The sequence below is a fragment of the Lissotriton helveticus genome, chromosome 5_1 (assembly GCF_964261635.1).
Source record: "Lissotriton helveticus chromosome 5_1, aLisHel1.1, whole genome shotgun sequence".
In the NCBI taxonomy this organism is placed as follows: Eukaryota; Metazoa; Chordata; class Amphibia; order Caudata; family Salamandridae; genus Lissotriton; species Lissotriton helveticus.
Window position 1 is genome coordinate 716,865,871 of NC_136065.1, and position 25,632 is coordinate 716,891,502.

Consider the following 25,632-nt stretch of genomic DNA (forward strand, 5'->3'; position numbering starts at 1 on the left):
TACCTCAAGCAACAATAGGTGTAAGTTTAGGTTTCACGCTATTGACCTTTTACCTAATATGCAGAAGGGAGGAGATAGGGAACTGCTTTTACGCCAATTAGAAGCAAAATGGATCTGTAGGTTAAGATCCACGACTCAGGGACTTTACTTGGATACGGAACTGCATTACTTCCTATAACTGTTTATAACTTGGTAGAATGTTATTCTTGCCAATGTGTTCCCCAATACCAATCTGTGGAAGATGATGTTTTGTGGTATATGACTGTTTATGTTATGATTTAATAACGAAAGACAAAAATAGTATTATGTACATTAATGTTCTTTGTAACATCAAAAAATGGTGAGATTCAAAAGGCGTTTCTTTAGCCCTGATTTAATGCTCATCTAGCTCTTCCGTAGTCTTTATTTGCCTCTACTGTCAATTCTGGTTACTTTAGTTGGCCCCATTCTTTTCGTTTTGATGAGTACATGCAATTTAAGACACCTTGTGCACTGCCCCCTTCATCTTCAGACAATTGAGTAACGTGTGTCCTATATAGTAAATTTGGCGCTATCTGGTTTTGATTGACATTATGATCTTATCAAGTGTCTGGCCTTCATATCTGTCAGGTGGTGCACTTGAAGAACAGGCACCACTATTATTCCAGGAGTGCGACGTCTTTGAGTTGGTTTATGAGATATTCCCAAATACTCCACACGTCCTTTTGGGGTGGAGGTTTGTATAGTTTACATCAGACTGATGGACTACATAAAGTTTAGATTGTAACATTTTAAATTTTCCCGCAGCTTAGTAAACCTGTGTTATTATAGGTCACATCAGACCGATGGACTACGTATAGCTTGGAATTTAATATTCTAATTTCCCAGTAGCTTAAAATACCGGTGTTACCATAACCACTTGTGTGAGCCCTGCGTTTGCCAGTTCAGTCCATTTGGAGTAGTACTGTACAATGTCTAATTCATTTTAACGAGTCAGTACTCACGTCTAGCGTGGTTTATTGGTGTCGACACATGCTGACCCAGTCCTGGTATTTGGGACTAGGGCAGTCATCAGAAACTCGCGGTGTGCACATGGACTTACAGGATTCAAGACTTCATCAATACAATTTTCGCTTTTCTTAAGTTGGTCAATTTTGTTCTTTACATACTATATTTACTATTCAGGTTGTCCAACTCTATTATATGTCTAGTCTATTTTTTTAATAATACATTGCTCTTGCCATTTATGGCCGTGATTTCGCATGTTACACACTTCTGATTTTCTGTATGTGATGCATGAGATTCTACTTCTAAAATGGAGGCCTCGATTTGCGCTCTAGTTTAAGTCAGGAGTACTTGCAACATTGCATCTGATGACACGTTCATTTGTTTGTTGACGTCAAGTCTGTTGACTATTTGATGCCGACTCGAATGGAATGGCGGGTCTTTGAATTTAGACGTGGAAGGAATACATCCGTAGGCCGTATACAAGTGAGTGAACTACAGGGCATGTGGGTGTTTGCGCGCTATTGTATAGGCCAATGCCTTAACATTATTTTACGTATATGTTTAAATCCTTAGTTTGGCAGTATAGCGCGACACTTGATGCGCTTGGGTTCACGATGCTACCATTCGTGAACTTCTACTATTTCTAGTTGTGATTGCTGGCATGGTCAGCACTGTATGCATATTGAAGGTATGCAGGGTTTGTTGGCCACCTTATTTTGCACATTGGGTGTGTTCTCGTTTGTGCTTCTTGGCCTCGAGTGGGGCTTGCACTTTGCTCACACAGGTGTGGTTTATTTTACTTTTCACTGCACTAACGAGTTCACATTATGGCACATCTTGCTAGTTTAGGACGGGACACTCAATATGAATTCATGTGCTTGGGCCATTTGTTTGGATCAAGGCAGGGTTGTAATTATTAGTCTGATGTCAATTTGTTTCCAATTTTGAGCATATGTTTGGTCTTTTTAAATGTTCACTTTTTATTTCTGTATCCGTAGCACGGGTGCATAAGTGTGGGATAGGTTTTCAAAATATTGCCTGGTAGGATGATAACAGTTAATTTTTGTTTTCCTTTCATTATTTTACCTCCGTAGATTTGTTGCTACGACCCTGCAACAGCTTCCTCTACCTACCCGGGCGAATATCGAGTAATATTCTTGCTCGTTGGATTATTTTTTGGTTGGTATTAAGCACAAACAAATTGAATTCTCGTTTTTCCCCTACAAGGTCTTTTTTTGGTCTACCGAGGTTTGGGTTCTGGTGACATACTATGGCACTATGTGCACTAGCGTTGTTCATTGGCGCTCTGACTCTTTCTGAACATTCGAGCTGAGTGTGTCAATGAAAACACGACAACGGCATATGTAGAGGCATTGCCTCATAGCATAGCTCCTGTCTATCTTTTATGCCAGCAGTTCTTGCCCACTATCATTATCATGTTTCTGTGATTTGTTATGAAGTACTTTAGAGTCTTTTGTGGTCATGATGCTTTTACTGTACTTTGTTTTTATTTCATTTTTTTTCTGTCTGTTTGCTTTTTGACCTCCTTCTGTCCTGTGTCCTTTTCTTTTATCCTCCTCTGTGTTGTTGTTGTTTTTCTCCCTAGGTTTAATGGCTGTTGCCTCTGCTTAGCATTTTAGCATTACCATTTTGGTCAAAGATGGTGTGGAATTAATGTGTCTGTAAATAAAAGGTATCCATATATTGTACATAAGACATTTTCTATATTTTCGCAGAAATTATTTGTCTTGTTTTGATTTGGGACAAATTTCTTTTTAATTAGATGTGTTTCTTTTTTCTTGTTTGTTGACATGTTGTAAATATTTGTTATTGTTAAGATATGGTGTCTTAGTAATTAGTTGTTTATACACAAAGTTTGTAATAGTATTGCTTTTGTTACATTTGCAGCCCTGAAGAAGTCTGCATGGGTGAAACACGCTGACTGTGTTGCATATAATTACGAATAAAAGATCTATCACATCAAGCCAAAACTTGTTCCTGTCATTGTCACTCTTCTGTGTGGTGTTGACTGAATCCAAGGATCGTGTGCAATTGTCTCTTTATATGTGCCTCTCTTATTCTTGTTTATATATTTTAAAACAAGTAGGCGGAGTTCACCCCTAAACATAACACTGAGCAAAGAATCAGGCCCACACTATGTATAACATATAAAATACACAATCTACAGCCTGGGAACCAAAAAACGAAAAAGACAAACTGACCGAAATGTGGGCCAGTAGATCTTACAGATGTGAGCCCAGAAAGTATCTGTCCCCAAATACCATATCTCCAGATGGGACAATAACTGGATCAGTAGAACAAGAAACTTCACGTACTACGGGGGCTGAAGCTCCTACTACAGTTGCAAAAGCAGAGTCCACTGCTGTGTTAACAGACATATTAACTCCGGAATAAGTGAGACCCCCCCCAAAAAAAAGGCACTGCGAGGCTAGGACCCACCTTATCCAAGGAGACAATAGCATGGCATCACTTAGAAACATGATCCCCCTCATGTCAGCACCGAGTAGAAATGAAAACCTGCATCTAACAAACCTGATGGGCTTGCTACACCATTATACTCTGAAACAGAGAGGTTTCACCCACCACTGTCATACTGTTGGGCAGGAAGGACAGGAATTAAGTGGCAACCATACCAACATTGCCTCCCAGAACAGAAGCAAATCAGAGAACCGAAAACTCTACTCCCAAGCACAGCAGAGGAGGGGAAACATCCGTATAGGTAGTGCACCAAGAACAAGCCACCTTCCAACAAAACATTGCCCCATAAACGCCCAATGGAGGGACCAGTATAAAATGAAACTGACAATTGAACTGTTGAAAAAACTCAAATCTCGGTCGTAGCCCTGAGAAAAAACTGCCCTCAAGGCCTCCACGGAAGGATTCCTAGGTACTCAAGGCATGGACTCCCCTCCCGGACCCGAAATGCAGCCATCACAGCAGCCGCAAGGACATTCTGGAGAAAAAGGATCACCTCAACTCCCGTAATAGCCCAGCCATCACTGCAGTATCTCCAGAAACACTGAACATGTCTGGAAAGTCAAGGTCCCCACAGTCTCAAGCCATCAGCAAAGCAGACCACACGATCACCAGCAGAGAGGACATTGAAGGGATTGGCAACCAAATCAGCGCAGAAAAACCCTTCCTGAAAAGCCAGCTGGTTGCCAGGACAACGTTGACTGTGCGCCAAAGGACAGGCGGAGGCAACAAGACATGCCGCATCGTTTAACCGGAGGCACCATATTGATATCAGGCCGAGGCCACTTGTCAGCTGATCTCATTCAACAATGCAGACAAAGAAGTGCTGCACACCCCTGGAAGCCCTAAATGTTGCGAATACAACCAGGGGGATTTATTTGTAAAATAACAAAAATAAAAGATCCCCAAGACCGAGCAGGCAACCATGACAACGATGGTTCTCACTGGGCGCTCCTCCGCCCACAAAGGGAAGGCAGAAGCCGAAATATGTACTGCAAACAGCAAAGTGGGGGTATCACACTGAGATAAGACAGACATCACGCAACTGCCAATCTCAATGTAAACTGGACTTGGCAGGCAGAAAATTTCTTCAAATACGAGGATAACATCTATCTCCAAATATCGGGGACAAGTATGGGCAGCATTTTTGCGCCAAGCTTGGCAAATTTGTATGTCCACACTTTCGAACAACAACATATTCTAGCCACATCCAACCCGTTTCTTAATTCGATAAGCGTTTGGAAACGTTATATCGATGATGTTTTGGTTGTATGGCGGGGCACTCATGAATCTATTGTGCAATTCTATACCTGGTTGAACACAAGGAATAATTTCCTGCGGTTCACATTAGAAGTTGACAAACAGAGGATAGCGTTTCTTGATCTCTCAATTTACTGGACCAGAGATGGGCTACAGAGCGAACTCTATCGCAAACCCATGGCACGCAATTCGTTATTAACATTTGACAGTCAACATCCTAAATCCCTTCGGGAAAATTTGCCATTTGGACAGTTTCTCCGTATCCGGAGGAACTGTTCTACTAAAGACAAATACGAAGAATACGCGTCCACTCTCATGAACCAGATAGCAGACAGGAAATATCCCAAAAGAATCATAAGAAGAGCGTACGAAAGAGCCTCTAATAATAACCGGGAGGCTCTTCTTGATATATCTACTGCAAAACCTCCTTTGGGCCGTCTCACGTGCGTGAATACGTTCAGCTCAATGACAAATGGAATGCAAAAAAGAATCAGAAAGCATTGGCGCATCCTGAACTGTGACAGAGATAAAATTCCTTTACCTCTCTTTTAATGGAAACGGAGCATGAACATAAGAGACAGACTGATTCACACCAGGCCTCAGGTGCACATACAACAACAAGCAAACACACTTTGGGACCTCCCTAGAGTCCAGGGACATTACCCTTGTGGTTCACGTGCTATATACCCCCAGACAAAACCTTCAAAGACAATCAATATTGGCACCTGCAAACCCTGGGTGCAAAGGAGTGTTACGAACTGCAATAGTGATCATTTGATATACTTGATCACATGCCCGTGTAATCTCAAGTATGTTGGGATGACGACAAGAAAAGTTAACCTCCGCATGCTTGAACATAAAAGCACCTTTAGGTGCAAAAAAACCATGACAGGACTGACAAGGCACTTTGTTGAAAAAAAGTCACCAAGCTGAAGATTTCTACTGGACTGTGTTGGAGAAACCACACATCCCTCCACATGTATCAGACATTTCCAATTTTCTGTTTTTGAAAGAGCAAAGATGGGTCTTCAGACTATCAAGCAACACACAGGGCCTGAATGATGCAATACCGTGGGTGTCGCTCTCTAAAAGATAATAACCAAGTACTTGACAATGTGTGGATGTGCTGTGCTGGTATGGGTTGAATAACTAGTGAATCCCTTGAAATCTCAGTGCCCAGTATCAGAGTTGCAGCCATCTTACGCCTTCTGGTAGATTCCTACTTGTTAACACTTAATTCAAACCATCATTGCCGATTACTAATAAACCCTTTTTGAGATCTCTTTTCCGATTATCATCTTACGGATATTTAGGATTGATATACCAGCAGTATATTACACTCCACAGAGCCAAAACACTTGTGTATGGAATATGGCTATCCATCGAGCGATTTGTTATGCTTCGCCACACCCATTGTGCTACCACTGTTGCTCGTTTATTCATTGGTATCTGGGTCAATAAGAAATGCCATATGGACATCATGTAAAAGTGGATAACAAACTCCCTTTCCCATCGGCATTTCGTTATTTTGTAGTTCTGTAGGGCCAGATCGATCCGCGCCTATGTTTCACATATGTTAGCTCTGGCCGTATTTGCACTTAGATTACACCCTATATGCAGTGCGGGTAATCAATTTTTCCCATTAACAATTTTGGGGTCACGCTAATAGGGCATTAGTATTCATTGTGAGTAGGGTAAATGATAAAAAAACGTAATGGAGGATATATTTGAGAGCATTAGGAACTCCATTTCCCATCGGCATAGCGCTAGGATGTAGTTCTTGATGGCGTGGTTAACACGCGCCCAATCTCACACACGTTAATGTTGGGCATATATATTTCGGGACCGGACACGGAAACCGCACCTCCATCCCAGCGGTGTTCCGGTTCGAGGAACCGACGGAGAGGTAAGACGCTTCTTCTTTTCTCCTTTTGCTGCACTTTTTCGAACCAGGGACGACAGAGCACTCTGCAGTTTCCCCTTTGCTTTTTCACTAGCTTATACCGCTAACGGCTTTCCTCTGAAACTGGGAGGCACTATGCAATATGTATTTTATATAACGCCATAGCCTCTTTTCCACCATCTGACAGTCAGATTAGTTAAGTGTAAGGCTTGCCCTAACTAGTTTTTGGTATTTTAGAGTGTTTTCTGTGATAGGATAGTTACACCTTCAGCAGCCCATAAACACTATTTTTTTTAAATATGTGTTTCATATTGCTAATTCGCTTAAAATGTATGTATGCTCTTTGTATGCTCGTTAGAGACCGTACCTTTGTCTCTTGACCGCTTCTGACTCTTGCTACTTTGGCAGGGAGGAGTTTGCACTGTGCTTAACTAGTTTTAATGAATGTTTGTGTTAAGACATTCTTCACTTACAGACATTCTCCGTCAGAAACATATGTTGCCTGACGATGTTTTCTTTCAATATGATTTATTTCTTGTTTTGTCTGCTCTTTGTATTAATTGCTTTACAGAGCGGGCGACTCAGACACACGCTGGTGCCCGGTGAGGTGAGGTAATGTCCTCTTGGTGCATTGGTAAGTTTACCTTTGCTGTTCTAACTTGATGTTTTGGCACTTTGTTTAGAAGAGATGCAGTGTATATTTATTTCTATGTTTCTGTCCCTCCTATAATTTCTTTTTCAGATGCTAAAGACATCATGTCAATCTGGAGGATTTGAAAAATAACTTCATTTTGTGAATTCAACTAAATTGTATGTACTGGAGTATTATATTGGTGACAGCATTTATGCCCCTTCCTGGAGCATCAAGGTCCTGAAGAAAGATAGGGAGTCTTTCTGACCCCATTATGGTTGAAACATGTCGACCATTGGAGTAGTGACACACTTTAACTACTCCTGTTTAAATATTTTGCACTGTTTTTATATAGGAAGACATCTTTGAGATAACAGGTCTGGATCTAATATCACTTTCTCTGATGCCTATTCTTTTTTAAATCACTCTTCTCTCCTTGTACTGCACCATTCTTACCATCTCTTGCTATTCTGTAGACAAGTAACTCTATAATGAGGGTACAACTATACATTTGCTGTGATTTGTCCTCATGGTTAGAGGGCAGGCAAAGTATAGTATGTTGGTAGCCCAGATGATGACACTGGACACAGTACGTGTGTTGATGGGACACCATTAACCAGTTACAGAGTTCTTTTCTGGTTCTTCGCTCTGTGTCTCCTAGTATAAGTGTTTTTCTCAGCATCTTTTGTTTCTGAGTGGATCACCAGAGCTACAGTTTTGAGCTCTTCTGATCTGGTCTGCTCATTCAACTTGGTAATTAGGTTATACACGAATGGAGATACACTCATACGTAAGGACTGTGAGAGGAAAACGGGTGAGGAAGTAATGGGGCTGAATCAATAAGTGCTGCATTCAGGGTTTGGGACCAGCCTGACAAAAGCATCTATTATTGTGTTAATCTTATTTGATTAACTGAACCTAGAATAGACTCCTTTCTTCACAATCAGCCCATTTTGTCTTTGACTTATATATACAGAGATAAAAGGAAGTGGTGTTACAATGCTCTAATTGCATCATAATAACAACGAATTAACAAATACATCACCAGGCATTTCCTTAAGTCATAAATTTCATATAAAAGCTCACTGAAACTCAAAACAGGTTTTACAAAAGATGTTTAGCAGAACATACCCCACAGCGAATCCTTTCAGGGAACACTACCACTAAGTTACTATGTGCACTTTCCACAGTTGAAGCTTCTTGGGTAGTTTCAATTTTCTTTGAGTAAATTGAGCTCCTCTCAAGTTCGGCTTCGGTATCCGTAACAGACTCACAAGCCCAATCTAATACAGAAAAAGAAAATTGTATTGCTTTAAATTTTATCTGGATAATTTATCTAATGACTATGTCAATTCAATTAATTGTATTAGTATTTGCAACTCCAAAGAATTCCACATAAAATGTACAAGGAGAGCTCCAATATACCAAATCATACAGTTCTTAATAACAGGGTCAAATACATTTGGGGACCTAACAATTATAAATTTCGTTATACAGTAGAAAATTAATAGCAGCATTAGGCAAAACTTAAAATAACTCCACATGTAATAATAGTACATGCTGTATAAAGTGCCCGTATTTATATTAATAGTTAATTATAATACAGTGCAAAGTCCGTACAAATGGCTTTATACCATTTAAATACTCTAACAACTTCAACTGTACAATTCAAAGTGCTCCAAAATACTTCTTATAACATGCAGAGTATGTTGCCCACAGTGGACCATGTTCAACATACCAGAGCTAAACACAACGTAATAATCCTCTCTAAAAAATATTTAAAAATTGTTTTAAAAGGCAAAAAAATTAAAAGCATACTGCTTCAGAGAGAGGGGTAAAAAGGTAGTTTGGGGCCTTCTCTGTTATTGTACTTTAGAATCACTGGTCTTTATAAACAACGTCGTAATGGCTGTAATGGGGGACAGACAAATAACACATGATTTAGATCCTGCACCCGGTTTTCACACAGGTCACAAAGTCTGTCCTCCCTGGCTAATCCCTCCTATGTTCCTGGTATAATGCACAAGGGGAGCACATTCATTAGCAACAGTATGGTTCTACGCACATCATGGGGAAGGTTCCACACGACATACGGTTGGGGTTGTTTATACATACTACTCCCCACTATTGTGTCATTCCTTGAATACGTGAACACAGTACAGTATCTCTTTTGTGACTTTCTTCATCAGTTGTTTTTTTGATTTTAGTTTTCAAGACTTGTTTTGGAAGAGGGCTTGCCCCCACTATGCCCAATTTCAAATAAGTCTAAGGCTTTCTCATAATCTGCCTTACTGCAGCCCGTATAGAGCTCGCATCACTATTAAGTAAGCCATTACCCCACCTCAGACATGCTGCCATGCAAAACACGTAAGTCGAGAGGAGCTTGAATTTGAGCCGGAGGGCCACTATGGTGGCTGTGCGATTCAGATTACAAATATGGCACCAAATGCACCCTTCCACCTTCTCAAAAAAGCCCCAATGCTCTTCATCCACTGATTCGCAAGCGTAACTCAGTATAGGTGGGATTTGAATTTTATAAACTGATAAAACATGTGCAAAATGTCTTTGTCCACAGCATTTATATAGCCTACAAATTGTGGGGGCCTGAGATACTGAATTACTTCTGCACTGGCCAATGTGATCACTGCTAGATCACTTACTTGAAAACATTCTTCCTAAATACAGGTACTACTTCACTAGATCAAGTTTCTCTTTCCCCAGAAACCAATACATATTCTTCCTAACCCTGCATCCCCGGGACCTAAAAACCATGATTTTACTCTTTGAGATATTTATTTTTATGAAATGATCATCGGAGTAATGGCCTAGCTCATTAAGACGCCTTTTTAAATCTATCTGAGTTAAATCTAACAGGGTGGCGTCATCCAAGTAAAGTAGACAGCTCAATTTCATTGTTCCTAATTTCAGTGAGTAATCTTTACAGTGCCCAACCCTACTCAGCAAGTCATTAATATAAAGAGAGAAGAGGAGAGGAGCTAGTGAGCACCCCTGCTTCAACCCATTGTGGGTTTCGACTTTACTCAAAAGACCCTGGTTGCCTCCCACCAGGAACGGTATCCAAGTTAAGGAATTCAATGCAATGATCAGTCTGAGAAAATGCGCGGGAATCCCCATTGCAGCCAGTTTCCTCCACAGCGTCCCCCAGGCAACCCGGTCGAAAGCTGTGGAGAAATCTATAAATGCAGCATACAAGGCCATTTAATTGCCTACTGGATAATTTTCGATCAAGGTTTGCAGGGCAGCAATGTTATCTAAAGTGCCACTGTGCTTATGAAACTCCGCTTGCTCTGCAGGTACGAGGTCATTACCAAAAGCCCAATCTTGGAGGTGAAGAAGTATGCTCTTAGCTAACAGTATTCCACTCGCATCCAGTAATTTTATCTGCCTGAAGCTGGCAGGGGACGTTTTAAGGCCCTTTTTAGGTCTCGCCTGTCGATGCGCATGCGCATCGAGCTTGCGAGACTATTGCGGCTTAAACAACCTTTAACTAACAAGCAAGGAATCGTGGCGATTCCTTGCAGTGCCCGTGACTTTGAAGCTCAATGCGCATGTGCATTGAGCTTAAAAGCGCGTGCACATCAGTTCCCTCAGCCGCAATCGCCGTCTGTTCCCTCAGCCGCATTCCTCCGACACCTTTTGAAGTGAAGCTTAGCTTCACTTCAAAGGCCCCGGCTTCTTCACACCCTCATGCCGCTCTCCCCGCTCCGCCCCCTCCGGCGTCTTCACACGTCTCACGGCCGGCAGGCCGTCTCGTATTTCTCCTCCCTCCCTCGCCTCCCTCCCTCAGCACGGGTACAGTCGGGACCACTCTGTGCGCTTGCTTTTGGATTTCGCAGCACTTTCCCAGTTGCCTTATTAGCCACCCGGGGTGTCACCAAAGTGCCTTGATTAATGCCGTGGCAGTGGAGAGGGGTGCCCCTGCTGTCACAAAGTGAATCACATTTTTCAACTTCTCGCCCCAATAGTTCCGCTCCCCAGCCTCTCTCCTGCCCGTCACTTTCCACCCTCGTTGCACTAAAAGCGAAAGTAAGTAAAAGCGCCTCGTTTAACAAAGCCCTTTACTTCCTGACCAAGAGAATGCCCGAAAATACAGGTATTTCAATGCAGGCTAGTCATGTCTTGCTCCCAGCACACAGTGTGCTCCTAAACATACATCTCTTCTTTGCTGCTCCTAAGTGTCTATCAGCGTCTATACCCTATGTCTTTGCACCCCTCCCTCCCCTGCACACCATCCCACACGGTCCCCAACTACCCCCAAAACATTTTAACCTCAGTCTGCCACACTTCCTCTCTCTCTGAGCCTGTCTCTTCTGCTATCCCAGAACTCGCGAACAGGCTCCTCTCCCCATGAGTCTTTCCCACTGCCCTCCCTACTTGAGGCCCTCAGTTCATCTCTTCCTCTCCTCCTGCAAAACTTTCAGGTGAGTTGTATCTCCCCCTGCCATTTTCTCTGGCCCCTCCCACCTGTCCATCAACCTTCCGGTGCCCTGGTGCTGCAGTCTTAGCTAACTCTTGCATCGGCTCTTGCTGGCTATCGGCTTATTGCTAAATTAGCCACCTCTTTCTTCATTCAACCCTCAATTCCGTCATGATGTGGACCTGTTTCACCCTCACACAATCTGCCCTCTCTTGCCCTCGGTGCCTTTCAGTTACTCTCAATGTCCCAGTCATTTAACTCCTTAACACATACGTAAAAATAATTGCCATTTATAACGCCAATAGCGCCAACAAATACAGACCTACGACATAAGTAAAACACATTGACCTTTACATGCACAGCCACTGAAAATGAATTTGCATTATTTCTGCAAGTGTTTTTTTTATGCCGTTAGGAAATATTTATTTATATTTACGTTTCCAGGCCGTAGTTGCGTATAAGTTCCAGGAACCGAGCAGATACTAACTTTTAGTATTAACTTTCGATAAAGTACATCTGCTGCTTTGAAGTTTTTTTTTTTTTGTTTTTTTTTTTTTTTTTACCTGAGTCCAGTATTTTTTTTAAGCTTTCTGGTCGTGTCTCATATCCTGAAGAATACCACATTTTTCCAGTTGGTAATTTTTATTTAATGCGGTGTGATGGGAAGAATCATTTGTCTCTTTAATGAGTAAAGAGTGCCAGACCCATTTAAAGAAGTTATTGCCGAGTAGATATATTAATCAATTGGCTGTGAGCCTCCAAAAACATGACATCCACCGCATCCACCACCACCGCATCCACCACCACCACCACACCCACCACCACTACATCCACCACCACATCCACTACAACCACCATCGCATCCACTACAACCACCACCGCATCCACCGCATCCACCACATCCACCGCATCCACCACCACATCCACCGCATCCACCACCACATCCACCACATCCACCATCACATCCACCACCACCACCACATCCACCCTCACCTCCACATCCACCATGACATCCACCGCCACATCCACCACCACATCCACCACCGCCACATCCACCACCACCACATCCACCACCACTTCCACCGCATCCACCACCACCGCATCCACCACCACATCCACCACCACTTCCACCACCACCGCATCCACCACCACTACATCCACCACCACATCCACCACAACCACCACCCCATCCACCACCACCACCGCATCCACCACCACCACCGCATCCACCATCACCACATCCACCGCATCCACCACCACCGCATCTACCACCACATCCACCATCACCTCCACATCCACCATGACATCCACCGCCACACCCACCACCACCACATCCACCACCACCACATCCAACACCACCGCATCCACCACCACACCCACCACCACTACATCCACCACCACATCCACCCCATCCACCACCCCATCCACCACCACATCCACCACCACATCCACCATCACCTCCACCACCATCACGTCCACCACCGCCACATCCACCACCACATCCACCACCACTTCCACCACCACCACCGCATCCACCACCACCACCGCATCCACCACCACCACCCCCACCACCACTACATCCACCACCACATCCACCACAACCACCATCCCATCCACCACCACAGCATCCACCACCACCACCGCATCCACCACCACATCCACCACCACCGCATCCACCATCACATACACCACTACCACCACATCCACCATCACCACCACCACCACATCCACCGCATCCACCACCTCCGCATCCACCACCACCGCATCCACCACCACACCCACCACCACTACATCCACCATCACATCCACCACATCCACCATCACCTCCACATCCACCATGACATCCACCACCACCACATCCACCACCACCGCATCCACCACATCCACCACCACCACCACCCCCACCACCACTACATCCACCACCACATCCACTACAACCACCACCCCATCCATCACCGCATCCACCACATCCACCGCATCCACCACATCCACCGCATCCACCACATCCACCGCATCCACCACATCCACCGCATCCACCGCATCCACCGTATCCACCACCACATCCACCGCATCCACCACCACATCAACCATCACCACCACATCCACCATCACATCCACCACCACCACCACATCCACCACCACATCCACCATCACCTCCACATCCACCATGACATCCACCGCCACATCCACCACCACATCCACCACCGCCACATCCACCACCACTTCCATCCACCACATCCACCACCACTACATCCACCACCACATCCAACACAACCACCACCCCATCCACCACCGCATCCACCACCACCACCGCATCCACCACCACATCCACCACCACATCCACCATCACCACCACATCCACATCCACCATCACCTCCACATCCACCATGACATCCACCACCACATCCACCACCACCACATCCAACACCACCGCATCCACCACCACCACCGCATCCACCACCACCACCGCATCCACCACCACCACCACACCCACCACCACATCCACCACACCCACCACCACATCCACCACCACAACCACCACCCCATCCACCACCACCACCACATCCACCATCACCTCCACATCCACCATCACCTCCACATCCACCGCCACATCCACCACCACATCCACCACATCCACCACCATCACATCCACCACCGCCACATCCACCACCACCACCGCATCCACCACCACCACCGCATCCACCACCACCACCACCACTACATCCACCACCACATCCATCACCCCATCCACCACCACCACCGCATCCACCACCACATCCACCGCATCCACCACCACCGCATCCACCACCACATCCACCATCACCACCACATCCACCATCACATCCACCACCACCACCACCACCACATCCACCATCACCTCCACCACCACTACCACCACCACATCCACCGCATCCACCACCACATCAACCATCACCACCACATCCACCATCACATCCACCACCACATCCACCACCACATCCACCATCACCTCCACATCCACCATGACATCCACCGCCACATCCACCACCACATCCACCACCGCCACATCCACCACCACTTCCATCCACCACATCCACCACCACTTCCACCACTACATCCACCACCACATCCAACACAACCACCACCCCATCCACCACCGCATCCACCACCACCACCGCATCCACCACCACCGCATCCACCACCACATCCACCACCACATCCACCATCACCACCACATCCACATCCACCATCACCTCCACATCCACCATGACATCCACCACCACATCCACCACCACCACATCCAACACCACCGCATCCACCACCACCACCGCATCCACCACCACCACCGCATCCACCACCACCACCACACCCACCACCACATCCACCACACCCACCACCACATCCACCACCACAACCACCACCCCATCCACCACCACCACCACATCCACCATCACCTCCACATCCACCATCACCTCCACATCCACCGCCACATCCACCACCACATCCACCACATCCACCACCATCACATCCACCACCGCCACATCCACCACCACCACCGCATCCACCACCACCACCGCATCCACCACCACCACCACCACTACATCCACCACCACATCCATCACCCCATCCACCACCACCACCGCATCCACCACCACATCCACCGCATCCACCACCACCGCATCCACCACCACATCCACCATCACCACCACATCCACCATCACATCCACCACCACCACCACATCCACCATCACCTCCACCACCACTACCACCACCACATCCACCATCACCTCCACCACCACTACCACCACCACATCCACCATCACCTCCACATCCACCATGACATCCACCACCACCGCACCCACCACCACTACATCTACCACCACATCCACTAAAACCACCACCCCATCCACCACCACCACATCCGCCGTATCCACCACCGCATCCACCACCACATCCGCCATCACCACCACATCCACCATCACATCCACCATCACTTCCACCACCACCACCACATCCACCACCACATCCACCATCACCTCCACATCCACCATGACATCCACCACATCCACCACCACCACCACCACCACATCCACCACCGCCACATCCACCACCACCACATCCACCACCACCACATCCACCACCACTTCCACCACCACCGCATCCACCACCACCACATCCACCACCACCGCATCCACCACCACTACATCCACCGCATCCACCACCACATCCACTGCATCCACCACTTCCACCGCATCCACCACTTCCACCGCATCCACCACCACCGCATCCACCACCACCACATCCACCGCCACCACATCCACCACCGCATCCACCACCGCATCCACCACCACATCCACCACCGCATCCACCACCGCATCCACCACCTCATCCACCACCGCATCCACCACCACCACATCCACCATACCCAACACCATCACTTCCACCACCACATCCACAACCACCGCATCCACCACCACCACATCCACCACCACCACATCCACCACATCACCACCACATCCACCACATCACCACCACATCCACCACATCACCACCACATCCACCACCTCCACCACCCCCACATCCACCAACACATCCACCCCCACATCCACCACCATCACCACCACATCCACCATCACCACCACCACCACATCCACCACCACCATATCCCCCAGATCCACTCACCCTCAACACCTCACCCTCAACCCCTCACCCTCACTCACCCTCACCCTCACTCACCCTCAACCCCTCACCCTCAACCCCTCACCCTCAACCCCTCACCCTCACTCACCCTCACAACACATATTGTGTTACAATAGGTGTCACATTTGCGAAAGATAAAACTATCTAGAGATGTAGCATAACGACCAGAGCTGCCATATAAGTCACGTAAATACAAAACATGTTGCATTCCAAATGCTATAGGTGTCACTCATCCATTTGCAAAACGAAAAATGTCAAACTCTTCTATTGCGAGACCTATTGCATTTTCAATGCTTGTTATATAATGGAACCACTATGCTTTCTGTCCAAGAGGAACGAATAATCCCATGTGCATAGCAGTAGGAGTACACTGGAGAAAGAAAATGAGCTCATGCGGAGCTGTCTTGTTTAATTATAGCTATTGGTAAATCGTTCGGGCCCATCACAACTGAGTACCTTGCCCCTTGATGAAGCACTCTATTTTCTTGCAAGAAGTGGGCTGTAAGCATTACCTGAGGTAGACTCGGTTATTAACTCAAAATGTAACCTGTTCTTAGAGTTTAATGCATATAACGGTGAAATATATTGGCTCCAATCTGCAGCAGATATTAGAATGGCTTCAGCCTTAATTCTACAGTCACAGTATTTTGCTATTAGAGCCCAATATTTACTTGAGCAACCAGAATGTTCAACCTCTCTCAGTTTAATCCATTTTGAATTTTCAACACTGCTACGTTCGGATGCCTTCATCCTCGTTCTTACCTGCTTCAATCTATTGATTTCCCTTTACCTAGTCAATGATGACTGATTACATTGGTTCCTTATTAAGGCATTTAGCTCCCAGTGTAACTTTTTTACCTCCCACGAGAGGGGCACTGGGTGGTAAATGCCATTAGCTTGTTTCTTTCTGCCACATGATCTGAATACAGCCAACTTCTTCTCAAACCAGATAATGGGATTTTCCTGTATGAGACCAGAGCTTACATTTTTAACAAGCCTCCCTAAGTATGTAACATTTTATTAGACCAAAAGGTACACCCATTTGTTTTATTATACACAATATTATCTTCTCTAGGATTCCAGAGCTCAAGCATAGTCAGTTCCAAGATGACGTCCACTGATAACATACTGTGGTCACTCAAATTTGTCCTCAGGTCCTTAAACTGAGTACATGCTCCAAAGAGTTGATAAAATACCACCATATATTCAATTAGTGACTGCCTCCGATAGGCGTGAAAAGTGATGGAGGCTGGGGAGTCCTGTGGGAATATCCCATTTAATAAGACAAGATCATTAGTTCTCAGACAATCCAAAAAACTACACCCTTGCTTATCTGATCTGAGATGGCTGGGCAAAGTTGTTTCAGGGATGGTCCATACATCTTCCAACTCCCGATTACAAAAGGTCAAAGAGGAATAGTCTGAGATTTTGGAGTTAAAATCTCCTGCCACAATTATCAATGTGCACTCTTCTGTTGTACTAATTTTATGCACAAAAGAGAAAATGGATTCAATAAGAAAGTCAGATGCCCTCCAAGGGGGAAAACATATGTTTACCAGTAAAAGGGTTGAATTGTGACCCTGTATAACATTACACAAGGTCAGTTTTATGCACATACAAAGATTTGACTGATGGAAGAAAACCAGAGGATTCCAATTTATACTGCTGCTAAGTAAGATAGCTAGACCTCCACTTGCATGTCATTTTCCTGAGGGGTTTGCTGTACAACAGAAGACAAAAAAATCACATAACTAAAATCTGCACAACTCCATGTTTCCTGAAGGCAAATTAACTTTGCATTATATGTCAATAGGGAACTTAGCTTAAAGCTAGGATGTCCTACACCTGTCACGTTCCAGGACAGAACATTCCCCAAGGGGCTACTTCTGCAGCATAGTGAGTTTGATATTTTCTTTGGAAGCATTCAGTGAACCAGCTACCCAACTTCACTGGACCAAATCAACTTCCCCGCTGGGTCTGGTGACCTTTTGGTCCTCATAGCCCGCAATATTATTCACTCTTTTCCCTGTAATACTGCCAACCGAGATTTTAATATCTTTCAGATTTACAACGCCCCTGCTATTGGATATTACTCTACCTACCTACCTCAAACTGGAGAATATGAGTCCCATTTTTCCTAAAATGATCAACATTAGCCCGGACTAGAATGGCGATTATCCCAGAGCTAAAGTTCACTCTGGAATTCGGGAGTCCACTTTGAGGGTGTAGGAATACTCCCTCAATATCTCTGCTTGTTAGCAATCTCAGGTCCTCATTTTCAGATAATAATAACTGCAAAAGGGAACTTCTATTAAGTGGGCCCAGTTCTCTATCAAACAAGGAAGCAAAGATCAGAGTGTTAGATACTTGTCCGACCCACGTCCTGCACATACCCTATTGCTCTGCCTTTGCTCAGCCCTCGATTCCGATATTTGAGCGAAAGGAGAAGTAAAACTAGCCCCCCTTCATAAAACATCCCTTGATTAAGATCTATCTGTACAGGGAGAGTATCCATACGAGAAAGGTTTGGGGGAAAACTATCCACAATTCGCCCTACCTCTGGCGGAACATCATTTGCTTTTGCTGCTATACTCTCAAAATAAATCAGGTCTATCCTTGTTTTATGATTCTCCCATCCAGTGCCCAACCCCCCCCCCCTTGTTGTAGCCAGTTATCCCCGTACCCTTCCTCTTGCCATAGTCCCCCTAATACAGCTAATCCTAACATGATAAAGGGAGGAAAAGGATTTTCTTCCTGGTGCCCCAATTCCTGACCAACAGGGGACTCAACAAACTTGGACTCATTTCCAATTTGGGGCAAAGTGGTAATATTCCTCAGGGGCCTTAGAAAACCTCAATTTTGTTGGGCTTAGGTTTTGTAATACGCCAAATCCTTTTCTTCTACTCTTCCCGTACATTTAACCCATTACATTCTGACTGAGAGGCACCCTCCCCAGGGGGGACAGCATCTGATTCAACCCTAGACTATTTAACAAAAGGAGGGTCATTTAACGGAGCTATATCACCAGACATAAAGGTAAGCCCTTTTTTAAAAATAGGATAAATCGACAAAGAATTCTTAAGTGCTGATGCATTTGCGTTTTCCCCTAAAACAACAGGCGGATGATACCCTGACACATGATTTTGGGCGGTTATAGGAGACATGTTATCTAACTCAGGGATATCTACGGGCAGCCCAGTTGAAAAAGCCCCTGGGTCATCCCAAGTTCTCACTGTGACTCCCATTTCCATCACCACTATATTAGTCTCAGTTGCCTGAGATTTCAAATCAACCCCCATTTCTGCCTTTTCCAGACAATAACCGGCAGAGGTAAGATACTGCACCCCCATTAGGTTCGGGGACAGTGCATCCAACACATGATCAGAATTAGCAGTTGATTTCTCTAACAAAGTTAACATTGATGAGAGAATCCTCTCTAAAGCATAAAATATATCAAAATTAGCCCTCCCTTCCCCATTCCCATTAACACCCTCGTTCATTAGTTGCCATACGTTTTGTGCCCCTTTATTTAGTGATGCCACTAATTTCGATAGTTCCAATGAACGTGAAAGAGAAACACTTGAAGGAGTACTGCTGTACAAAGCTGGCATACAAGGCCAACTGACAGGATAGTCCACTGACAGTCTCAAAGCCGATACTTGGGCAACCGGTGAATTTAAATTGCCTTCATTAGTTGATTTTTTTCCATGTGTATAGCATTGTCCGGCAGTGTAAAATCCTCTAAATCCCCAGTATCAAATCTGCATTCATCCCCACGTTGCTCATTCTGAGGCACTTGAGAGAGCTCTTTAAGAGAAGACCGTCCTGATGATAACTCCGCAACATTTAAGGGGCCAGTTAACACCACCTGGCTTATAGGCTCCAGCGTAACCACAGGCGCAGACAACAACATAGTGCCAACGCAGTTTATTTCGGGATTAACCTTAACATCCTCCATTTTCATTTCCATTTCTTCGACCACTACATTCAAAGGACTTTGATCAGTAAACTGAGTTGGCAGATTAGGTTCCACTAAGTTCTGCGTGATGAACTTAAGCTAACGCGGAACTGTCAACTGAGAAAGGAGAGTAACTGTGCCCAGCTCATCCACATTTACAGCATCAGGAGACACCCCTGTAACTTATTCCTTAGCACTTTACCCCTCAGTCCCTTAGATAACATGGATAAGACAGCGGGATGGGATTTCAAATAGGACAGATAGGCTTGGGGCTTCTTCCACCTGATGGTCTTTAGTAATTTGGGGGGACTGAAGCACCTGAGTGTAGGCTTAGCTGACCCTGAGCTGACCCTGGTGCTGACCCTGAGGGTGTGATTAAACAACCAGATCGCAAGCACCCTGGAGGGCATCTTCCACCTTCGAAAACTAAGTGGATCAACCACCAGTGGCAGCCTTACTACTCATCAGCAGGTATCACAGATGCTGCTGGTGCTCTCTGCCCTTCACTCTGCGACGCTTTCCTGCTCAATCAGTCAATTCCACCTCCTCATGAATAAAGCGGAGGCTTGCAAGGTGTGGGAGGACAAGAAACTTACAATGAAATAAATTTAAACTAAGAGCAATTCCCTCCAAGGAGGTACAAGCCACAGCAACCTAGAGCTGGCCGCTTCCGCACCACCGAGGAGATGGGTTGCGGCCTAGGTCTCCCAGCGCACATGTGACTCAGTGTATTAGTTAGTATGTATCAATAACTAAACACCCTCATCGCTGCTGGATTCCTGCTAAATACTTGCTGCCGCTTGCATGCCGTTTGCTTACTTGATGTTTGCTGGTGCTTCCTTCTTTCTCAGTCAAACTTTTGTGTGCTATACTCTAAAGACTGTAATTATAATTATATTACCGCAGCACTCTCCATAACAGGATAACTGTAATCTCTTGAATGGGGATAAAGCAGGAGATAGCAAAGTGAACAACAAGATAAGTGGTAATAGTGTATTCCCAAGCCCCGGAAGTCTTAACTTTTGACCTTGAACTTTTTTCAGCTCAAGTATAGAATATGCTCCAACTCACAATGTCCGAAGTATCATGAGACCAATGGCAGCTAATAACAAGGCCAGCTCAAGAGACCAAAGACAATAAATAATCAATAGAAAAAACAGAGTTTCCCCCTTCTAGAGGAGAGAAAGAAGGGTGGGAGAAATGGGCACTGCAGGGGGAGTGCGTTGATAAGACAAATAGCAGAGGCACACGAGCCAACATAAACAGCGAAGACAGGAGTAGGGGCGGACCTCCCCGATGCGCAAACTGCACCGGCCTAATGCTGGCCGTCTCCGCGCAACCGGGAAAGGAGCCACTGCTCTAACTTCACTACCGCTACCTGCTGATTATCGCAAGTTACGCTCGTCCGTCACTCGCCTCAAAAAGCGGAGCGTACTGATACCCCTTGACCTCGTGCGCCCTCCGTTCCTCCATACCTGGCAGGCCACAAAGCACCGAACACAGCACGGGCCACACGCACTAAACGTGGCTCCCAATCGCACTCGCACTCGCTCACTTGCTCCCGCTGCGTCTGCGTCTGCTACGTCCGCCCGTCCGCACCGCACGTCTTCACTTTCCTCCAAGCCAAGATGTCACCAATCACCGATCTATCCATATGACAATGTAAATCAACCACATTATTCCTGCCGTATATATCTAATTGATAACCCCAACACCACTAGCACACCACTTAACTAAAGCCTTGACTAAAAAAAGTCAACATCATACAATACAAGGTGGTTTGCTGGTCACAAGTTCGAAGACCGGCAAGACCAAATCAGCCTTCTGTTCTGACGCGAAATAGTGAGCAGGGATGCACTTTCTTCTGTGTTGGCAGACTGGATATGAATAACTTTGGAGTTGCTCTAACATAATACTTTACACATGCAAATATTTCTTGTTAAATGTTATTACATAGACAGTATTTTCGAAGAGCAAAAATATTTAACTATGTATAATTAAGAAATCTGCAATATATAGTACTTTGAAGAAAAGTTTGATATGTGTCAGTCATTCTTAGTTTTTTGCCTACACTCAGTTTTCTGAGGCAGTGTGGCCAAGGCGCAGCCCCGGGAAGTCATGTTTCTGCTAGGCTCCACGCACCAGACCCCCGATGAGTCCACTAAACTAGCCCAATTTGCCCCCAATGACCTCAAAAGAGGCAAACTGGCATCTAAAGAAGTCCTGAGCAAAACGATACTACTGTACATCCCAAAACCAAGGCGTATAACCTCAGAGCCTGATTGATCTGGAGCACCAGTTGAAGCCAAGATGAAAAAATGCTTACAGTTGGGTATACACTTTCATGTTCCATTACTCTCCAAAGGCAAGTGCTGTGTCATCAAACAGTTAGACGTAGCCCTAGACATGCCTGGCCTCATGAACTCATAAACACAAGTTACCGAAATTGATCTATCTCAGGCAAATAGCAAGGACAATGAAGACAACCAAAAGCTACAGCTCAAAAGATAAAAGAACTCAGCTTCAATGCCGCAAACAAAAAAAAGCGACTTTCACACAATCCTCTGATAAACATTGACTACGAACAGTTCTCACTAGTTTTCCTCATGTCAATGACCCACCTCTTTCACATAGTGCTGCTAACAATAATTAGTCTAAGCTTATGTTTATTTGTAGGGTTAAATAACTTGCAAGGCAGGAAGGGATCCTGTCCAAGGCATAGCCCCACCTACATTTCTTCGAATCATAATGTTTCATATGTCACTTTTATAATTACTGAAACATGCAGGCACAAAAGCCGGGGAGCCAAACTTTTTGTAAGAAAATGTTGTTATTGTCCCTCACTTTTTTCATCCTTCAGCATAGATCAGGAAACGTAACAAATGGATACCAGCTGACCCAGACTGTGATTGAGGGGCAAACAGGTATAGAAAGTAATGAGTCTGCTTCTCAGGCAATCAATAGCAAGGACATGAAACACAAAAAAGAGCAGAACAGGTCAAGGAGTGGTGTATAACTAAACCAGTCACTAAGGGCCAGTAGGGTATGAACGCAAACTAGTGTCGTTGAGAGTTATTGGAAAACAGAACGCTAGAACAATTCCCATCAGACCACCCATTCGGTGGAATTCACGTCACATGGGAATTGCTGATCAATCCAGAACACATCCAGCCATGTAGTGCCAGTGTGGAACTAGACGTCAGAAAACTAGCCATGATGTTTTCCATAAAGTGGACTAACATTAATGTGCTGTGCGAAAATGATGGTGAAGGATAAAATTAGCTACACAGATTCTAAGAGAACGTACATATAGAAAGCTGTGTGTCAAAGATTAAAACCACGCCTGGTAGGAAGACTACCTTTTGGCGCTGTGCAAAATGGTCAACATGTTTCAGCTCACGGGGCATTGCCCCAGCTTTCTTCAGGACCTACAAAATAGACCAGCTACTGCAACTATAACTACAAACAAAAATTATTGTACAAACAACACCAATATTACATACACAACCACCTGAATACAGAGAGACCGTCTGTAAGCTGGGTGAGTATCACTGTGAGGAAATGCCTCTGAGTGATTAAGCTATTATGCTTTTTTTCATATATGCAGAATGTCATTTATTCATGCAGGTGTTCTTGACTAGACGGTCTCTCTGTATTCAGGTGGTTGTGTATGTAATATTGGTGTTGTTTGTACAATAATTTTTGTTTGTTGACAGGAAGAAGACATGCTTCCTCCCCAGTGGACGTTCAAACTTTGAAGTTGCTGGTAGATATGTATCAGTCTAACAGTAAACCTTTGTTAATTTTTCATCTAACATACTAAGTGTAGTTATAGTTGCAGTAGCTGGTCTATTTTGTAGGTCCTGAAGAAAGCTGGGGCAATGCCCCGTGAGCTGAAACATGTTGACCATTTTGCACAGCGCCAAAAGGTAGTCTTCCTACCAGGCGTGGTTTTAATCTTTGACACACAGCTTTCTATATGTACGTTCTCTTAGAATCTGTGTAGCTAATTTTATCCTTCACCATCATTTTCGCACTGCACATTAATGTTAGTCCACTTTATGGAAAACATCATGGCTAGTTTTCTGACGTCTAGTTCCACACTGGCACTACATGGCTGGATGTGTTCTGGATTGATCAGCAATTCCCATGTGACGTGAATTCCACCGAATGGGTGGTCTGATGGGAATTGTTCTAGCGTTCTGTTTTCCAATAACTCTCAACGACACTAGTTTGCGTTCATACCCTACTGGCCCTTAGTGACTGGTTTAGTTATACACCACTCCTTGACCTGTTCTGCTCTTTTTTGTGTTTCATGTCCTAACAATAGGGGAGTGAGCAGACAGGTCATTAAATATTCCCCTTGACCCTCCATACCTTTGTTTCTTAGTAATCAATAGCAAGGACCTTATTGCTAGTCCCCGACTGCATGCTACTCAATCAATCACTCAAAACATTTATAGAGCGCGCTACTCACCCGTGATGGTCTCAAGGCGCTGAAGGGGGGGGGGGGTGCTGCTACTGCTCGAATGCCAGGTCTTGAGGTGCCTCCTGAAGGTGAGATGGTCCTGGATCAGTCGTAGGTGTGCGGGGAGGGAGTTCCATGTCTTGGCGGCCAGGTAGGAGAATCTTCCTCCGGCAGTGGCTCTGCGGATCCGTGGGACGATGGTGAGGGCGAGGCTGGCGGAGCGGAGCCGGCGGGTGGGAGTGTAGAACGTGAGGCGGTTGTTGAGGTATTCGGGGCCCATGTCGTCGAGAGCTTTGTGTGCGTGGGTGAGGAGCCTGAATGTGATCCTCTTGTTGACGGGGAGCCAGTGCAGGTCTCTCAGGTGGGCGGATATGTGGCTGTGGCGAGGGATGTCGAGGATGAGTTGTGCGGAGGCGTTCTGTATGCGTTGTAGTTGTTTCTGGAGTTTGGCGGTGGTTCCTGCGCATAGGGCTACTAGACATTATAAGGGTGAATCCTAGGATGCCATGACTACCCACTATGAATATCTCTCTAAACGTTCAGGTCCTCAAGATACCTATTAAAAGGCAAGTGGCTTTTCTTTAAGAAGGTGGGCATTCTTCAGGACATCCAGGAGGATATTAATCATCTGAGAATCTATTGGTACACATCACAATTTAATTCCACCTATACCACCAAATCACATGGAGTGGCCATACTTCTTTGTATGAGCCTAGACTTCCCCCTACCGACCACTTACTGTGACAAGGAAGGGAGGGAGTTTGGCATCAAGGTACCTCTAGACACACTCACCATGATGATTACAACTGTA

At 45.3% G+C, this 25,632-nt stretch overlaps 1 protein-coding gene across 3 annotated transcripts in view; it reads right to left on the minus strand.

Moving 5' to 3' along the window:
- PIK3AP1 (phosphoinositide-3-kinase adaptor protein 1) overlaps positions 1–25,632 on the minus strand; it is a 1,822,514-nt gene that overhangs the window by 1,428,317 nt on the left and 368,565 nt on the right. For all 3 annotated transcript variants that reach the window (XM_078643124.1, XM_078643125.1, XM_078643123.1), the window contains exon 4: positions 8,409–8,560. In XM_078643124.1, the coding sequence (XP_078499250.1) occupies positions 8,409–8,560 (152 nt within the window). The remainder of the gene's footprint in view (positions 1–8,408; positions 8,561–25,632) is intronic.